Source organism: Sander vitreus, chromosome 11 (genome assembly GCF_031162955.1).
Source record: "Sander vitreus isolate 19-12246 chromosome 11, sanVit1, whole genome shotgun sequence".
Taxonomy (NCBI): domain Eukaryota; kingdom Metazoa; phylum Chordata; class Actinopteri; order Perciformes; family Percidae; genus Sander; species Sander vitreus.
The window spans coordinates 27,829,434-27,850,366 of record NC_135865.1 but is presented as its reverse complement, the minus strand read 5'-3'; the positions used below and the strand labels follow the sequence as shown (position 1 = coordinate 27,850,366).

The window sequence follows — 20,933 nt, the reverse complement described above, 5'->3', positions numbered from 1 at the left end:
CCATTTGATCCCTTGAAAGTGAACTTTTTGAAGTGCAGAGGCACACATGCGCAGCGAGCCGCTGAAAAATCTCTTTATTTATGGATATAGTCCGTTCAAACATGTGGCTATGCGTGAGAAAGGTCATTTGTAAAGCTATATGTATACAGTACATGCATGCATGCATGCTGGTGTGTGTGTGTTTGTGTGTGCGCAGTTAGCGAGGTCCCCCAGGTTGGCGGGTCTGGGGGTGGCGGAGGGTCACGGCTCAGTGCACCCATCTGCTGCAGCTGGCCACAAGGACAGAGACAGAGGAAGAGAGAGACGATCAGGCTATTAGCGGTGCATGCTGCCCGAGGTGGCTGGTTGAACACAACAGCTGGTGTCACAAACTGAACCAGTCTAGCAGATATAATTGAATCTTCTCCATCTCTCCTTCCCCCATCTTCCTCGCTGACATTTACCTCACACCCCCTGCACAATTTTCAACTTTTCTGTTAAATTTTTATCTCCTGACGTTTACATTGTTCTTTGTCTGTCGTTTCCCATCTCACTCTTCCTGTATCCCTTCCTACTTTAACTTGTCTTTTCTCTTGTGGACCTTATCATCTTTCTTCTTCCCTGTCATTGCTAGTAGGTGAGAGGTGTTGATTCTTGGGCTCCACAGCTGGAGAAGGCTCATAAAACGGTTCATAAAACAGGAAATACAAGGATGGCCCACTGTGATATTCTTTCAGGGAGAACAGACCCTCTGCTTAAAAATATTTCTATAAGACAGATTTAACAGAATAGTCATTTGGGAAAGTACATATTCACGTTCTTGCCGAGAGTTAGATAAGAAGATTGATACCACACTCATGTCTGTATGGTAAATATGAAGCTACGTCTAGCAGTAGGTTAGCTTAGCTTAGCATAAAGACTGGAAACAACTTTACAGTGATGTCAAGACTATACATAACCCTCTGTATTCCATAATTTATCGTTTTTACACTTAAAATAGTACATGTTCATTAGTGAGCTTTACCTTTGGAAAAAACAGACAAGCTGTTTCCGCCTGTTTCTGGTCTTTATGCTAAGCTAAGCTAAGCTTAAGCCCAGTTCAGACCAAAGATTCCCAACAAGACGGACCGTTTTAGAACATTGCATGGAAAAGTTGCACCAGTCTGAACTAGCCCGTCTCTGCGACTCAGCTGGTCAAGTCCCCAGACGCTGTTTTTAGAACATAAGCAGGGCTTGACATTAGCACCTGCCAACCCGCCAAATGCACGTAGATTTCAGCAGTGGCGAGCAACACAGTCACTCTCACTAGCCACTTTGGCGGGTGGCATGCCTTTATATGCCGAAGTCAGCTTGTAAAGTCAGTTACAAACTATAGAAATGAAATGATCCATAATCCATGTTATATCTATGTTACAAACTGTCAACTGGTCCAAATGGCAGAGTTTTACACGGAGGCTCAACGAGCTTTGCGAGCACGATGTGGTGGAGCGAGCTAAAGAGTGACTGAAGAGATTGGGCAGCGATAGAACAAAGCAGTGAATCAGAGAAATAAAACGTTTTCGCCGATTCATCACTAGAAATGTACTGTAGCAAGCATCTCACTATCACTAACGTTATCCCCATTCATATTTAGACTCAACAAATTATATATCCAGCTACAAAAATGCCTGAAAGTCGGAAGCTGGAACGGAAGTACAAAGAGTTGTTGCTATGGAGATGATACATTGCCTCGTCTCGCCACATCGGTGTGAACTGGCAGGTTTCAGAACACTTTATGTTTCAACTCGTCTCGTCGCTAATCTTTGGTCTGAACTGAGCTTTACTGTACAGACATAAGAGTGGTTTCAAACTCTTCATATAACTCGTAGCAAGAGAACAAAAAGCGTAAACTATGGACATATTCCTTCAACTTCACCCACCTCTGTGTTTAACCCCCCACCTTCTTTCTCCATGTCTGTCTCATCTCCAGGGCTGGCTGTGTGAGCTGCTCCGGTGGAAGGAGAACCCGAGCCCGGAGAACCGCACGCTGTGGGAGAACCTGTGCACCATCCGGAGGTTCCTGACGCTGCCGCAGGCCGACAGAGACCTGGCGTACGAGGAGGAGTCCAGACACCATCACTCAGAGAGGCTGCACACCGTCCTCCACCTGCCGCAGGACACACAGGTAAGACATGTCTAGAGCTGCTGTTAACCTGCGCCTCGTATCTCCATGTCCAGATGGAACACCTGGCATTAAAATTGCATCTCCGGTTCATACAGTGAAAACAGATTTGCTGCACATGTCACCTCATCTGACGTTTATTACATCTGTTGAAACTGATCGTAAACATCTTTTCTTACTTCACCATCATGTACAACTATCCTGAAACTGTGTTTTTTACCAGATTTTCTAGACCCCTGTTTTGATTTTGTATCAGTGTAGAAAAGCACATTTCCCATGTACATAGAATTGCTGTTTTACAGTAACCTGGAAATTCAGACCCAAATCCGAAAGATTAAGGGTTTGGCATTCATTGTAGCGGCCATAGCCATTTCAAACAACTGGTGTTCATCCGTAGCCATCTTGCAATGTTTACTAATGACGTTGACGTCGCAGTGCTGTCATCATCTGTTTAGCTCGCCTCTGGCCCGCCTGTATCAGATACACCGATGTGATTGGTGCAGCTCGGCTACAGAGCATAGTTAATGAGCATCATTACTGAATGCCAGAGTGACTCGCTGAGCTAATTCAAATTGTGCTCTCGTGAGAACTCCATTTCCAGGGTAGTTTTACAGGGAGTTATGTATATGACTATTTCTTGGCTTGGAGTCTGCGCTGGTGTCCTGGCAACTGGTCCCAGTTGAGAAATAGTTCAACACATGACTACAACTTTTTTACAACGTTTTTACACTTTTGCTTTTGTACAGATTGAACAAACGAGACATAACATGCTAATTTGTGAGCTTTAAAGGTGCTGGTTGAGGTAACTGTTGTTGTAAGCTGTTGTCTCTAGACTTATATTGCTAAATATGTTCAACAAATCCTTTTTAGAATTAGGGCTGTGTTCAATTAAAGCAGTTCTTATAGTCAATTAACACTCGATAGGATTTTGTCGACTAATAATTGATTGACAGATCTGTTTTTCCACAAAGAATCGTGCAAAAGCGCCACTTTAGATATTGTGCTTACCAGAGATGTGCTTACAAGTATCTTAGAAATAAATCATTCAACAAAAAAAGCATTACAAAAAATTACTAATCTACTAAAGTCTTAGTGGATAAAGACCAAGACGACTGGCAGCCTGTCAAATAAATGTAGTGAAGTCAAAAGTACATTATGAATCCCTCTGAAGGATAGTGGAGTTTAAGTATTAGTTTAAGTATTAAGTAGCTTCATTGCTTACTGTCTGTTACTGTCCACCACTGCCAATGAAAGTGACAGTCAGAAGAGGATGAAACTGTGTCTCTCCGCCCTCTGAGACCACACCTGTCGCTATTAATTCCTCATTACATTCATTTGGTGTCTAAGTATGTACTGTACCGTTTGATCTTGTTGTGTGTGTGATGTGTTTGTGTGTGTGTGCGTGACCCAGTGGAACGAAGAGTAAACTGTGTTGCTGGGTGGTGTGGCACTGGAGGAAATGCCCCATTAGTTTGTAGTTTGAGAGGAGGGAGGCAGAGGCTGAAGGAGGGCTGAGAGAGATCGATGCAGGAAACACGCTGACGTGTTGTCCTCTGTCATTACTGGAAGCATCCCACTCTGACACACACACACACACACACACACACACACACACACACACACACACACACACACCCACCCCTGTCTGTTACTCTTCGGCTATATAAATTAGATATTATATAGATGATACCTTTTCTCTGTAGCAGACACCGCAGAAATATATGTTCTTTTCTCACACTCTACAGACACCATTTTTGTTTGGTTGGCTCTGTACCCCAGTACATTTGATGGTTTAAGTTTTTATACAGAGTGCCCCAATTCTAGGACGGGCTAGGTATTGTTTAAAAAAACTACAATACCAGTACCCTTAAAGTGATACCAATACCAATAGAGTGTTCATTTGATACCTTATTATTTCTGTACTTTATTCAATATCCTATCATGTGAATGGAAGCATCTCGGCACGGTGAACTGCCAACTCTGTCACTACACCTTGCTTAACTTCACTTATCGAAATAGTTGGCGACTGATTTAATAGTTGACAACTGAGCCATTAATCTTTGCAGCTCTACTTTAACTCTTGTGTTTACCAGGGATGTGCTCATGTGTTTCTTGAAAATAAATCATGCGGCATTAAAAAAAGTGACTAATCAACTGAAGAACTCTTAGTCAACTAAGACCAAAACAGCGATTAGTCGACAAATCGACTCAGGGAAGGCAGTCCTACTGAATTCACTGCCTGCTCTAACACACTTCAGCTTAAGACTAGGTCCTTCAGTTCAGAGATAGTCTGTCTAACCACCAGCCCCCCCCCCCAATGCAAAACCATTATATACCACATAAAGTATATGCCATATGTCATAAATCAAAAACAGGCAAATGGTGAAATGTCCCATTTAACATCTTGACACGAATCCTCTCCACCACCGAGCAATCTTTTCTGTCTTCCCATTCAGAGCTCTGTATTAAAGGCTGATGATGGTGAAGACTGGGAGGAAGCTGTGGTGGCACCATTAACACATTCCTCTGCTCCTCTCACACTCTCAGCAAAAACTCAAAATAAAAGTTAACCCTCGTAACGCCTCCACCCCCCGCACCCACCTCGAAAGACACAGGGAGATGAACCGTGGTGCACAACTGGTGATATATTAACGGGAAATGAGGTGTGTGTGTTTAAATATGTGTGTTGCTGTCTTCTGACCCCCCTCACCGCCCACACCCCTCTGTACCAGATGAAGCCCCCTTACCAAACCCCAGGCTCCAGCCAGCCTGCCACTACAGACCACACATGTGTCCCATCTGCCACACATGCACATACACAACCTCTCACACTGATAGTTGGTAATGTGAGCGCTCCTATGTGTTGTGGACAATGAGAGGGTCTCTAAAACTGTAGCAAGCAACCACAGAATACACATTAAACATGAATGTGGTGCTAAGACATAGCTGTACAGTTAATCCACACACCAGCGATGTGTGTGTGTGTGTGTGTGTGTGTGTGTGTGTGTGTGTGTTGGTGTGTGTTGGAGTGTGTGTTTAAACTGGACTGTATGTACAGTAGCATGTAACATTTCTGCATGTTGGGGGCTCTGGGAGATGTCTGACTGTGTCTATTAAGTCTGCAGGTGCTGTGTGTGTGTGTGTGTGTGTGTGTGTGTGTCCATGTCAGTAACCTGCAGCATCACATTTCTTCATGACTGACACGGCCCTGGTGCTCACTCCACAGCTCTTATTCATACGGCTGTAGCGGTTAAGTGCGTCCCACAGCTAATTTGGCACAGTCTGCCCTTATAAATAATTTCTTTATTGTTTTTGCTAAATTGATTTCTGCTGCAAGTCTAGGGGTTGTTTATGTGTGTGTGTGTGTGTGTGTGTGTGTGTGTGTGTCCGCTCACCGAGGCTGAGACCCCAGGAGTGGTGGACTAGAACAAGACGTACTGTAACAACCACTATGCCCTTCCTCCCCCTTCCTCTTCCTCTCTCTTTGTGTCTCACTTTAATCCAGGTGCTTTACTGCCATGGCAAACAAGGGTGCTTATTGCCAAAGCAGCAACAAATAGTTCCTGTCAACACAGTAAAAAACTCATTGCTCTCTTTTTAGATTATTATCAAGTGTGAGTCTTTTAGTGTTGCACATTCATAACAACACACTCTCACTCCCAGCGTATCAAAAAGCGGGGCTTGGCCAGGTGCCTTTGGCGTTTGTTACTGATGCAAAAAGTCTCCTTTAGCATCTCAGTCAGACGCAGCCCTTTGACTTTATTTTAAATGCGCTTGGTCGGGACTATTGGCGTCTCTTGTTGACGCTCTGGGTCAGGACGTACGTTTGGACGACAGTTAGGTTTAGGAGAAGATCGTGGGTGGGGTTACAAAATGTCTGTTTCAGTGACACGCGGGACAAGAACGGGACATGAACCCTGGTCTCGTGGTATTTCAGTCTCTCATACCAAAGATCTTCTGAAAACACGACCTCCTTGGCGGAGGTAATTAGCAACCACAATATCAAATGGATCGATAGTATCAAGAATTATCAATGAAATAAAAACATCCTCTCTGTCATTGAGACGATAAATTATTTGCTGCCAAAATATATTGGAATTTATTTTACATTTGGGGAAAGATTGTCAATGCAACAACAATTTTGTTTTGTTTGTATTCATTTATTCACTTTGAGAGGAAGTAGCTGCCTCTCTCTCTCTCTCTCTCTCTCTCTCTCTCTCTCCCCCCCCCCCCAGTCTTAAGTGAATCCCGGTGGCCTCTCATTCACTGTTGCAGGGGGGAGTTTGGGCTTTTTTGGCAAACCACAATTAAGTTAATTGTTTAATTGCAGATACATGGAATGAATACCACACACAGTTTGAACATAATAAAGAAAATGCAACAACACAAGTGTGCGCACGCACGCACGCACACACACACACACACGCACACAGACACACACACATACACACACACATGACCACACACACTCAGCTGCAGTCCCAGCTAGCCTCAATAACATTACGTGTATACAGTTTTTCATCAAAGAAACATTATTTTACGAAAAAGGATATGTGCAGTGACTCATCTACTCCCTCAGCCCTGAATCCAGTCCTCATGAATTGCAACCACACACACTTATTCAGATACAAGAGGGAGAGACAGACAGACAAACACTGATTAACAGAAAAGGTCATGCAAAAAATTGAAGAAAAAAACCCAAGAAAAGTGATTTTTCCTTCATTACATATTTATCTCTGTGTTAATGGTGTCTCTGGTGGTCTTACACACTAACCCCCCCCAACACACACACACACACACACACGAGAGAGAGAGAGAGAGAGAGAGAGAGTGAGTTAGGGGCCCTGGAGGACCAGAGCTCATTAAGGAAAAGATGAATATTTCATGTTCTATAATTCTTTCATAATTCTGCACCGTAATTTGCCTTGATTTACGTTTTAAAGAAACTTGTTCATTTTTACTACAGTGCACTGACAGCGCTGCCAGGAGAGAGAGAGAGAGAGAGACAGAGAGACAGAGGAAAAAAAGAAGAAAAGATTGAGACGGAGAGAAGGAAAATAAGTTTTTCAGGAATATTGAATGATGCCATGAGAAGAGCTGGTCTGGCCGCAGGGCTCCAGTGGTTGTGGCTTTGGGAGAGCAGGGCTGTATTGTGTTGCTCTGAAGTGACATGTAGTCTCTTCCTTAGTGCTACGGTCAGAGACGGGACGAGTAAAAAGCTACTGCTACTACTACTGGAGCTAAAACTCTTGAACCGGAGAGCGCTTTTGTCTCAAAACGCCGCTTAAAAATGAAAACGTAGTAGTGTAGATGTAGCCTTAGCTTAAACCACATAGGTTTTTATCCTTAAACTTTCCAAACCTTAATCATAGAGGTGGCAGGTCAGAAAACAGTCATATGACTCATTTTAGAAAACAATGTTGTCATGGCTTTAAGGCACCTAAACCTAACCCTAACCTTAACCCTGACCCTAACCGTAACCCTTGCCTAACCCTGGTGCCTTCCATGCAGCATTGCCTGGAAGACGACGTTGGGGGCTTAAAACACCAAACACCATTTTTGGAAGGCAATGACAAACAAACTTTTTTGTCATTTAGTTTGGAGGACCTGTCGGCCAGTGACATGTAGGGCTGGGTATCGTTCAAAACATTTCAATATCCGTACCAGTACGAAACCTTGATACGTTTTCCGTTACCAATTTTACCGATACCAAAAGAAATTACAACATTACAGTACTTACACCTATGTGACCCACTAAATACACACAGGTGATCCCTGTCTCTGGGCGTTAGGTAGATAGGTAGAGATTTTATAACGTTAGACAGCCAATCACAAGCATTATTAAATCTTGGTATAAGCAAGCTGCATGCTTATTGGCTCACTGACGCTGATGAGATTTTTCTTCTTAGGTCTTAAAATTTGGTACTGAATGACAAGGCATTTTTCGATGCTCGATACTATGGACGCAATTTGATCGGTGCCTAAAAGTGTGGAAGTTGGGTACCCAGCCCTATAGTGACATGCAGGAGTTGGTTTCATTTCTTGGTAATTGTCTCTGGGGTGTAAGTCTACCCTCCATGACAAATGACTAAGGCTCAATGTTTTCATTTTGAAATCATATTCACCAAAAAAGGAGCAGATGAGTTTAATGATTTTCACCTGGATTTAATGCTCCCATGCACCCAAAAGCTGTGCTGTAAGAAGACACTGATTACCCACAAGGCATTTTGCAATGTTTAGAAAATGCTTCCAGTAAGAAAGTGTAGAAAAAATAAATTGCTAATTATGCAGCAGGGTCAAAATCTTTGCACCAGTTTATTACAGATCTATACACCTGAGTCTAGCCTGAACTATTCATTTTCTCACCTTAACTAATACCTGTTTTGAAGACTGTAAATCAGTACGCCATAGATAGTCTGTTGCAGAAGGTCGAGGTCGAAGAGCACAAGGCAAACAGAGTAGGTAGAGGGAGCCTCAGGCATAGATCTGTATTTAAAGGCACATATGTACTATAAAGCCTGGATACAACATTGGAGGCGAAGCCCCGTTCATTCCTATGAGAGTTGCTCAGCGGCGCATACGCCAAAAAAAGTTTCTAAGCTTCAGGGGTTTACTTCCGTGATATGCGACCACTGAATATGCACCGTAGTGTTTCTCCCGCTCTGCCCAGACGTCACAGGAAGTTTTTCAAACATAAAAAGTCCATGGATTAAAAATTCTGAATAGAAAGAGTCATAACCGACCTGGTTTGCAGTCGGAGGTGTCCTGGCAGCAGTTTTACAGATGTCTCTTTTACAATGGTGGCCTTTGGGGGAAATCCTTTCTGCGTCGCAGAGGGATTTTTTTGTTGCAATACCGCCAGTGGCCACAGGACAAAATCAGCGGAAAGGGCTGAGCGCTGTTGGTCAGGGCATAGCCTCAGGCTGCTGGGACTGAAGGTGTAAAACGTGGGGAGTTACAATGGGAGGGACAGCAGTGAGAAGGAGTAAAGGGGAGATGGAGGTGGAGGACATGGGGAGGTGGGGGTGGGAGCTCCTGGCATCCACCCGTTCGGGGCTGATTTGGATGTGGAGTCATGTTGGCTTGGCAGAGGCCCACTTCATTAGTGTCCTGATGCATTAGAAGTGAGGGGAGAGGGAGGCGGAGGAAAAGAGAAAGTATAGTAGAGTCGTAGAAGGGAAAGGAAAAGACACTAAAGGGAGAAAAACCAAAAAGGTATGGAAGACGAGTGTGAGCATAGAAGAAAGAGGATGACCATTTGAAGGAAGAGAGACAAGGAGAGATAAACTTCGGAGCCAACCAGCCCTGTGTGTTTGGCTCTGCTGTTTAACATCATCATTAGTGCATGAGGGAGACCAGACCCGCCATTGTTGCATGCATGTGTGTGTGGCGATTGATCCAAGAGTCCTTGCTGTCAGCTCAAATAAGCATGGAAATGATGATGGTCTGTGGGTGGAGGTGGGGAGACGGTAGGTTTTGCAATCCCCCCCTCCATGATTTACCCTCAATTTAGTTATTAAGTGTCTGAGTAGGTTTGTATGGGGGATGTTTGTGGCTGTGTGGTCCTCATTAGGGCAGGGGTACATATCTTTTTTCTTTGTTTCCCAGCATTCTTACAGTCTTTTGTCAATATCTAAAAAATGTCACTTTGTGTAACAGAAACAGAAGATTGGGGGAGGGAGAGAGGAAAAATGACCAATAAGGGAAAAAAAGCGTACTGAATTCCTGTAAATTGGTCATCCCCCCCCCCCCTGAAAATAAAGCCCCTGCGAATGAAATCGGAGCAATTTCATGGTCTGGCCTGCCCTCAATATTATTTATGTAATACCCTGTTATTATTGAAGAGAAGGGAGAGAAAAGCGAATGACTATTATCTTTATGTGGGTCCTTTAATTTTAATGCACCACAGATTTATAGCTGGGCATTCCAGTGGGGAGGCCCCTCCCTGCTCTTAAAGCGAGCGGGCGGGACACGACCGCAACGCTCTCACAACAGCCACTACCTTCTGACAAACAACCAAAGTCCCCACTTTCCCTCCCAACACTTCACCCAGCCCTCCTTCACTGCTGTCAAACAGCCCTGACAGCCAGAGGACCCCCCCCCCCCTCTCTAACAATGAAAGCTCCACCCATCAGAGTAACACACACATTGCTACACCTACCCTCATTGTCTCTATTTACAGTATAATCTCTCTTTGCACCTCCCTAGCCCTTCTAATATGTGCTTTTTTTAAGATCCAGTGTATGAATCTTGCTGAAAACCTGAGAAACCATAAACTCCTTGTGACAAACTGTGATAATCTGGATTACTGAAAAAAAGAGTCGATAAGAATCCAGATACAATCATGTGAAGTTCATCCTCTTCGAGGTTTAAACGTGCACTTGTATCAAGTGCTTTACCAGCAGCAGTAAAAGTAAAGTGTTTCTCAGTCTGTGCGTCCGCTCCAGAAGCTCCAAAAGCAATCATTTTTTAAAAGCTATAATTTGTTTTACGGGTGCGGTTTATAAAATACAACTAAAAATATGAGAATTGAAATTAAAATAAAACTACTGTAATTAGGGTTGGGTACCGAAACGCGGTGCCAATAGGGCACCGGTGCCGATGTAAACAGTAGTAACGAGATTGAATAAGTTTATTAACTTAATATAAACTATAATAACTAAATTTCGGTGCCTGATTTTACACTATACTCGACAGCAGGTAACATTAGCCTACCTTTAGCTAGTAGCTGGATTAAACACGGTTAAAATGCTGACAGCTAACGTTAAACAGTGTAAAGTGTGACTGTATTTCACTGTAGAGGATTCCAACAGCGGGACGTAACAGTCTGCTCTTCAGCGCAGCAGCTGCCGTTGTCGGAATTAAACAACACAGACGGTGCGTTCACTTAAAAGCATCGTGGTGCATTCAAAGTTATTGTAAAATCTTTATTTCCCATCTGGTGGTTGTTTTTGTTGTTCAACAGCAATTTACTGGTGAAATAAGTTATTGTTATAAATATAGTATAATATAATATATAATTACATTATTATTAAATCTTTTATTTTGACCATATGGCCTTAGCAATTAACAAGCCGTTCTTTAATGTCGCCGACTGTTTAGTACCCTTCTTTTTTTTCTTCTTTTTTTAAACTTTATTAAAAAGTATCGGTTCAGGCACCGGCACTGTTTTAAAAGTATCGCTTTAGTACCGGTATCGGAAAAAAACTAAACGACACCCAACCCTAACTGTAATTCAGTTAAGGACTATTTGAGTGTTTTGATTTTTTAAGAACAGTATTTCTCCAAGACTATATCTTTAAAACTACATTTAATTTAATAATACACAAATTAGCACTTCTGTAAACCTCTTTTTTAAAAACAGTGAGAGCAGAATTAGCAATTAAGAATTTAAGGCCAGAATATATTGTATATATCTAATATGTTGGTTGACTGTAGATTATTAGACAGACTGGAGCTCTGAATTGGCTCAAATCCAGTTCCTGTTATTACAAGAAAGTGTTGTAGCTGTAACTACAAACAGAAATGACTAGTGGAGTTCCTCAAGGATCGATTCTTGAGCCTTTTCTGTTCAAACTTAGCACAGTTAGTTTCTTATAACTATGCAGATGATACTCAAATTTACATCCTGTGTTAACAAGTGACTGCAGTCCCATAAAACTGAGCAAATCAACTGCCTAAATTTCCTACAGTTGAAAAAAGATAAACCTGAAATAACTGTTTTGGTGGTTTTTGGTCGTCAGACCTCCTCTGGCTGCCAGGATGTTGACATTTTATAACTTGTTTAGAAAGCACGCATGGTTCTAATCTGCCTGTGTAATATTAACTGTTATTATTTGTTCATTGTTTTGTGTTTCTTAAAACAAAGCAGAGCAAAACATTTTTGTTTCTATGTACCAAATATCTGGAGCACACTGGAGCAATTTAAAGTATCCTCTTAAATCAAGGCTAAACACTTTCCTGCCACTGCTTTTCAATACATTTACAGTTGTTATCTAATTAATTTATTCTTTTTTTGCCTTTTAGAGTAATAAGTCTGCCGGCTTATGTAAAACATTTCAAATTGCCTTTTTCTTTGAATAAACAAATAAACTTGCTTTGTGCTGAAACTAAACCAACAGTTGCAACTGTGGTACTTTCATACATAAACAGTTTAATTCATTCAAGCAACTTTTTCTACATATTTTGCTTTTGTTCCTGACTTTCGCTATCAAACTAGAACAAATGTAGTGGTTCCTGACCTAATCTAAGTACTAATCCAAAACAATTACATTTCTTCTTCCCCTCTACACTCTGTGCCTCTGAGGTGTTGAGTTGGCTGGTTAAATAGTGATGGGGTGTCATAAGTTTGTAAATAAGAGACTTCGTGGCAGACAGGTGGTTGGCGTTTTACTGGAGCTAATCTTACACACATTAGGTCAAAGGTATACGGGACACAAGGCAGTTTGAATGCCAGCCTTGGAGCTGGTTAATAGACCGTGACACTGTGAGCTGTGAAACATGTTCTCACCCTCTGTGCAGCCCTGGCTACTGTGTGCTGGACAGCTTACTGGTGGTTTTATAAGATGTGTTGCATCGTACAGGGTTACTGTCAGCTACAGAATATACCAGAGACAGTTTAGAACAGAGATGCCCCAACTCTGAGTCATTCCTATATCTGTGTCACGTGGGTTTCTCCACTGCCACGCCTCTTTAGGAGACCAGCAGCAGGTCCTAAGTGTATTGATTCCAATGGGAGAAGTGAAGTGAACGTGAACACAGATTATGAGCGATACTTTCGCCCCATAGTCACCAAAGTAAATATTGGAGCCATTATTCACACACCTGAATCTCCAGGACATTCTGAAATTAAAATGGCATTTTAGTGACGAACACATTAGGAGAAAATTACAAACTCTCGTGAGATCTGGCAACACTGATAAGCTAACGTCAACTAACATTCGTGAACGCCCTAACAAAACTAATGTTCGTAGTGCTTAATATGTCTTTTAGACGTGTAAATATCTAATGTTAGCAAAATAAATAACTAACTTTAAATCCATCCACACAACATTCAGTACACTTTCAACCGTGGTCATGCCCCATTTGGGAGGCAGTGTGTACCGTTTCATACCATTGACACCTTGACAATTGACAACTGACAATCTTTGGTAATAGAGAATCTTTGATTACACTCAGGAAATAATATTTTAAGAAGTATGTATCTGCATCTAGATGATGACACAGGATTTAGGTAAAATAACAAACATAAATGCATAAATTAAGTATCATTGTTGTCAGAATAAATTCCTGCTGCAGTCTTGATCAGGGGTCACTGTGCCCCATTAATCAATCAGCTCTTTTGTCTTTCTCGTCAGGCGCTTCACAGGCCACCCCCGGCACCGATGAAGGAGCACCGCGTGTCTCCGATGCGTGAAGAGCAGTTATCTGCCCCGGTGAACGAGGAGGGCTTACAGAATGCAGGAGCAGGAGCTGCTGGCGGCTGTCCAACTGGCACCGTTGGCAGTGCTGGGAGCAACAAGAAGCCACGATCACGCACTAAGGTACAGTTATTCTACTCTCTCTGTTAGGACTATCACCAGGACCCATGAAGTGATTATTATGCCTTTTGGAACTAGTTTTAATTCCAGGGCTCAGGGGTAGCACCCGAGCCATTTTGGGCACTACCTAAGCAGAATGAATGAAAAATCGATGTAAGTATCAAAACTTACTAAAAGACTTTTCTCAGATCTAATGATTATAGTCTGTCCACAGTGGACATCTTTAACAAGTTTAGTCTTCAAGCTTTTTGAGTGGTATTTTTTTGTTATCTGCTCTAGCTTTTCCAACGTTTTAGACACAGATATGGTGATAGTAATGGTCAGATAATGTAAAACTCCATTTTCTTTTTATTGAAAAAAGTAACAATTTCCTAATGAATGAACCCTAAACCCCGCACCAAATATGTGCAACTAAGTCTTCCCCAAACTAACACTGAATTCACATTCTCTTTCTATATTTAGATTTCCCTGGAGGCCTTGGGTATCCTGCAGAGCTTCATCCAGGATGTTGGCCTGTACCCGGACCAGGAGGCCATCCACACCTTGTCTGCGCAGCTCGACCTGCCCAAACACACCATCATCAAGTTCTTCCAGAACCAGCGCTACCACGTCAAGCACCACGGCCGCCTCAAGGAGCTGGGTGAGGGGGCTGCGGCCAGCGGAGGTGTGGACGTCAGCGAATACAGAGAAGAGGAGCTGCTTTCGGGCTCAGAGGACCCAGAGTCCAGCGAGGACGGAGCAGAGGAGATCTACCAGTCCACAGAGGGGAATTGTGGGAGCGCTGGAGGGCTGAACCAGCCACCGCCAGCCTCCTCCGGCTCCAAATCTAACTCCAGCTCCAGCCAGTCGTCCTCAGGGACCAAAAATGCTCAGGAGGAAGGAATGGACAAGGGGCACGGCCGGCCTGGTGGCCCCCTGGGCCCCGGGAGCTCCTCATCCAGTCCCAGAGAGCCGGCCGACTACCAGAGGTAGAGACTGACACACAGAGAGGAGAGGACAGAGAAAAAGAGAGAGAGAGAGAGAGGGAGAGAAAGCAAGATAAAGGAAAAGCTGTGGAACTGGTCATGAATTAAAGGAGGGGAACGTCAAGAAACCATCACGCTGAAATAATGTATACGTCGCTCAAACAACCAGACGGACTTGATCTCAGACAGACTGATGTGGGGAGTAAAATTTACCTCAGCAAAAAGACAGCAGCTTTGCAGAGTGCTGTGACACAGCAGCGTTTGTGTAACTGTGAAAGAAAGTGTTCCCAATCCACATTTAAATAACTCTCATAAACAGGTAATCCATTGCTGCTCATGCCTACAACCTAAACAACAAAATCTCCAAGTGTCGACACTTTCTCTCAATCTAATCGCCAGAAAGGACACTCCGGAGAGGCAGGGTTTCATCGGCTTCGGCCAGAAATTGTTCCCGTTCTTCCTCTTTAAAGTCACACAAAGCTGCCTAAACATGATAAGCGATTTGCTCTCTGCGCACTGCTAGGTAGGGCGCAGAGAGCAAAGCGCAGCGCAGGTAAACATCATCCAGGGTGGCAAGGAAGCTATTTCCCGTTGCTAGGTAACGGCATGCTGTTATCTCATTGGTTGCGCTTTGGAAAGGTCAGCGGCAAATAGGTCAAAGTTGCGATAATTTGAACTTTGAGTGCAGCAGCGGCAAATCCGAGCGGTGCACGACGTCAGGGGTAGCGCAACGCATAGTTGGGCGCCACCGCCCTCCCCATAGGGAAATCAATGGAACAGCCGGCGCAACGCCTATCATGTGTAGGCAGCCTATGACGAACTCCCTACATGCCGGGGGCTTTCCGTGACCTCTACAATCCCTATGAATCCTCAGGACACACACGGATGTAGCTAATGCTGTTGCCTGCCTGAGAAACGTGGACAGACGGCACTTGCTGTTCATCCTCCAAGCTTCATCTTATCGTGGGGAAAAAAAGGAAATGACCCCCCCCCCCCACCACAACCTGCCCTCGCCTCGCCGTCATGTAGGATTGGGCATCGAGAAACGGTTCCAACTTGCATGACTATTCCAATGGAATCGTTTGGAAAATTTGGATTTGAATCCGATCATCGCTTCCAAATTTAACACGCGCAAGTTTTGGTTTCCATAGCGGCCACCGGTAAAAACTGTAAATCACCATTTAATCAAAATAAAAAATTTCCGTCTGTGAAATAAGCAGGTGACTCGTTTCAACTCCACCCATCAAAGAATCGAAATGGAGAATCATGAGAAGCAGAATCGAAAGGAAGAATTGGAATCAGAATTGTTCAAATCAAAACGATGCCCAACCCTAACGTCACACTCCGGAATCATCACCAGTCCGATCTAGCACTTACTGTTCACGGAGACACTGATATTTTGTGGATTTTATGTACTCTTGCCTCCCTCCCTCCCTCCCTCCCTCCCTCCATCTCTCCTCTCAAGGCTCACAAAACAGTGCGAGGTTTAAATCTGACAGTGAAATGACAGTTTGGCGGGAGGAAAGTGGACCGACATCGAGAGGATGTGGCGTGGACGGACAGTGTACTGTATACCCACAACTCTGAAACCCTTCCTGGCACCGCCCCGCGTATGTGTGGCGAGAAAAATGTCAGGAAAGGAAAGGACACGCAGCGGAGATTCAGCAACCAAACAATCAGTCACTTTATGTGCGGTAGTCCACTCGTCCTCTCCTCTCTCCATCTCACTCTCTCCCCCTTTTTCCTCGCTCTAATTGGTGCCCACAGTCTTGTGTTTCACCACACCTACCCGCACTTAAACTTCACCAACCCTATTTATTGCTATCTTTATCCATGATTATTATTATCATTATTGTTATTATTGTTGTTATTATGGTTAGAATTGCTGTCATTGCGTGCTATTTTTAGTTTTTATTTCCATGGTTTTAAATATTGGTTTTTAGAAACTGGGCGGTGGTTTGGGAAACAAGAGACATTAAGAGTGCTCTGCCCTAAAAAAAAGGAAAAAAAAAGAAAAAAAAAAAAAAAAAGAGGAAGAAAAGGAACGGAGCGTGAATGAAAAGAAAAAGAAGCAGTTACTGAGTGTTATTGGGTACAAAAAAAATAAGTCCTGTCATGTTATATTATGCCTTTTTTTAATTTTTTTTTATAGTTCTGTCCCAAAAATAGCAAATGAGAGAAATAGTTAAATAAGAAAGCAGCTATTTTGCTGCAGTTGATGACAATCTACTTTTTTGAGCCATTAAAGAGAATGTGGCAGGTTTGACTCATGTTCTTCATGTTTGATGTCTGTAAATACCCAACACGGGATAAATTGTTATTGATATACTTTTATTTTTTGCTGAGTGACTTTACGTGTTTGAGCCAGTTTGGAGTATCAGAAGAGTGCTGTTTTGTTTTTTTTATCTTCCTTTTGGACAACTCAGTGAAATCAGTTCATTGTGCCAGGCAAATTCAATCACAGGAGTATTTAAAAAGAATTAGATAAAGGTTTTTTTGGTGTCAGTTGTGTACAAGTATACAGTATGTTTAAAAAAATGATCTGAGAATGGCTAGTGTCCATGTTGTTTGACTATCCTTATCGGCTGCTACACTCAAAACAGATGACCTGCCTTTTAATGATTACGTCGGGTCCAATCACTCCGTATCAGATGATATTTGTGCTTTTCTGTATGACAGGAATCAGGGTTAGACTCAAATGCAGTTCCAATGAAATCTTAGTTCGTCCAGCGTTGAAGTGAATTAAAATTTGTGAATTCAAAAGAAATCGTCTGTCTTTATTTCACTATCTTTTTTTTTTATGGATCCTCACACTGGACCACAAAGACACACTATGCTTTACTATCTAGTAATTGTTGACTCTATTAATCCACCTCTGAGTGAACTCCAGGCGAACTCTCTGCTCCTCACCACGGGGCTTCAGGTGCTGTGAGCAGATCACTCCGCCCAAGTAGCAGAGAGTAGCAGTGCTTTGCCTTTCTGAGAATATAGTTCCCAGTTTGTATACGGTTAGAAGATGGCTGTGTCTCATGTGACCTTGTTATTTGTACACGCTGTGACTATACAAATCACAACATGTAAACAGGAACATGTTGGCGTTATGTTGTCACTTATTGGGAGCAGTAGGCTAGATGGAACCGATTACCTCCAGGATCTGTGCTAAGCTAAGCTAGCGCTGGGTGCGTCAGACAGAGTTACAACACCACAGAGATGAGAAGGGTATGTATGGACTTATCAAACTCTGGGGGATACGGTGAATAAGTTAAAGTCCCAATAAGTCAGTGTGTTCCTTTAAGAGTAGATACAATGAAAAGGGGAGTTTATATATCTATATATATATATATATATATAGATATATATCTATATCTATATATAGTATATATCTGAGTGCTTGAATTTTTCGATGAAAACCATGTATAACAATATATAATAATATTGAGGAGGTGACGCATCGTGAAATCAAATCGATTTGAATTGTTGACAGGATAATCGTAATCAAATTGAATCGTGAGACCAGTGAATGTTTACACCCCTAATAAGTTCATTGGTTGAACAAAGCAGTCTAATTCAGGTGTATTTTCAGATAAAAGACTTTCTATTAAAAAGAATAAGGCTGGTGATATTCTATATTTTTGTTATTGTCAGCAAATCACAAGAAAAGGCCAAAACCAACGATGCCTTAGGCTGCGTTCAGACTGCAGGCAAAAGTGGTCCAAATCTGAATCTGACTTCTTCAGAAGTAGTGTGAACACTCAAATCTGGCCCAGATCTGATTTTTTCAAATCAGATTTAGACCACTTCGTATGTGGTCCGGAATCGGACCCAGGTCAGATTTTTTTCAATGAGGCCACAGTGTTTGAAAAGTATTTGATGCCACTTTTACGTCAATCTACATCGACATTTGTCACAATTCTGCGCCGGCGGGAGTCAGCCCTAGACACAGACAGTGACATTAAAAACTTGACTAGGCCTACAACATGGAGAACAGTGATGGAGCAAGTCAATGGAGGGAGAGGGAGGGGTTAGACCTCATTAGTGTATGGGGAGATACTTCAGTTCAATCAAAACTAGAAGGATCATACCGTAACCGAAAAAACAGCAAACAAAATGGAAGAACGGGGACACAGGAGAACGTGGCTGCAGTGTAATAAATAATAATAAATAAAATCCTCCATAACCTCCCTAACGTTAGGGCAACAGCGTGCTGCGTCTGATGTCATTGTCATTGTTCTTTTGCGCATGCGGGTCATCTCGAAACCGCGAACAGTTCACACTGGAATCTGATATAGGCCAAACAAAAAATCGGATCTGAGCAAAAAATCCGAATTAAGCATTAAGACTTGCGTTGTGAACGTAGCCTTAGTGTGTCTCGAAATACTTTTCCGACTTCACTACCCTGTCTGTGGCTCTCAGCCCCGAGCCTATTTGTTCATACTGAAGACGCACATTTTTTAAAATGGGTCACAAATGTATGTAACAGCTGGACACTGTAGTATTTAGCAAAGGTTACTGAAACAGAAGGAAATAGTGCATTTCGGGAGGGACTATTTTCAGCTGCAGATTTGGTGAGTCAGAGAGTATTTACAGCAGCAGAGCAGTGTGGGATCGATTTAAAATAAACTACAGTCCTTAGTAATGAAGGAACATGATCAATAGTGCAACAGTGTGGCTCATTGATGTGATTTTAACTGTTTCTGGACAACAATGGAGCTCTAAGGCACAGAGGAATGAATTCAGGCTTTGGATGCACACAACAGTATGATGGTTTGGTCCCCTTCAGTGGATTTGCTGACAAAAAAATATAAGAGATTGTCAAGGTTGAAAGGAGTAAAGTTTGTCCTCTTGGACGGCTCTGAGTTCGGACTACGTGCCTCCATGTTGGTGTTTTATTTGTTCATGCCTTTATTCGCAATGCGAAGGATCACGCAAAGCCTTTACACCCCGGTGTGTAAAGGCCTTTAACCTTTAAACTAAAACACAAATCTACGGCTTCAAGCAGCAAAAAAGAACAAACAATTTGAAGCAGTTTTTGGTTTCCCGGGCAAAGTCTTTGATGAGTGAAGAGTTAGCCGAGAAAAGAAAATCCTGTAACAACTCTGTCTCTTTGTGGCTTTGGTTTCCACCATTTCCTCAACATTCAGCAGAGATGGGGACTCGAGTCTGAGACTCGGACTCCAGTCGACCTTAAGTCGCACAAACAGCTGACTTCAGACTTGACTTGCGACTCGACCCAAAAGACTTCAGACTTGACTCGGACTCGAGCTTCGGGACTCGTCAACAACCTGTTTTCATGCAATTATTGCTTTTTAAATCTAAATTTATTATGTCAAAACCTAGAGACTTTCAAACATCAAAGTGTCATTTATTAAATGTATTTGTATCAAAATGACATATAAACATCTTTTCCTATTCTATTTTGCCTGGAAACACTTCCAACAAGGCTTGCGTGTCGCGTGAATAATAGGCGTCGGTCCTATTTCTAGCATGCACGCGTTCTGAGACGTGCGTGTCACGCAGGCAGTGTGCAAGCTCTAACCTGGAGCAGAAATAAAAACGGACACGCTCACGCCACGCAGGCAGTGTGCAGGAGCCCTAAGTCGCTACAGAGCTTGGTGACACGGCTACAGTCCTCCGTCACAGCTCGCCATATTAGCGGCAGTTAGTAGATGTGTTTAGCCGCTACAGAGCTCTGCGACACCGGCTATGATGCTCCGCATGCTGCTCCGTCAGGTCAGCGATAGTTCGTGGTTCAGTTACCCGAGAATAGGTGACTGTGCGCCGAGTACAGAGCACCGAAAGACGCTGGTCATTTCGGCGGAGGTTACGGTTAAGTTTAGGCAAGAAAAAGTGAGCGTACAAATGTATTTTTTTTCTTTTTAACGACTAAGAAACAACCATGACAGACACACGGACCAGTAGCTCGTCATTTAGGAACCATGTGGCATAGCTAAACTCAACTTGAGTAAACAAGTCAAATAAAACAGCTCATCTGACAGGCTACCTTAGGACAATAATCTCTCACACACACACACACACACACACACACACACACACACACACACACACTCTCTAATTGCCTCTCTAAATAGTTTCAACTCTGATGAGGTGTGGCAGGGCAGAACAATCTTGGTGTTTAACCTGCCACTAAGGGTCAAGCATTTTGTGTGTGTGTGTGTGTGTGTGTGTGTGTGTGTGTGTGTGTGTGTGTGTGTGTGTGTGTGTGTTGGACTAAACAATGGAGCCTGAGTGTTGGTGATGAGCTGGAAGGGTCGAGGTCTTCCTGCAGAA

General features: G+C 42.9%; 1 protein-coding gene across 3 annotated transcripts in view; it reads left to right on the top strand.

The window, feature by feature from the left end:
- The window catches only part of satb2 (SATB homeobox 2), a 64,136-nt gene extending 48,476 nt beyond the window's left edge, over nucleotides 1–15,660 (top strand). For 2 of the 3 annotated variants that reach the window (XM_078262625.1, XM_078262624.1), the window contains exons 12-14: nucleotides 1,949–2,143; nucleotides 13,477–13,683; nucleotides 14,143–15,660. In XM_078262625.1, the coding sequence (XP_078118751.1) occupies nucleotides 1,949–2,143; nucleotides 13,477–13,683; nucleotides 14,143–14,652 (912 nt within the window). In that variant the 3' untranslated portion in view covers nucleotides 14,653–15,660. The remainder of the gene's footprint in view (nucleotides 1–1,948; nucleotides 2,144–13,476; nucleotides 13,684–14,142) is intronic. The other variant, XM_078262623.1, reaches the window with a different exon arrangement.
- Nucleotides 15,661–20,933: the final 5,273 nt, after the last annotated feature.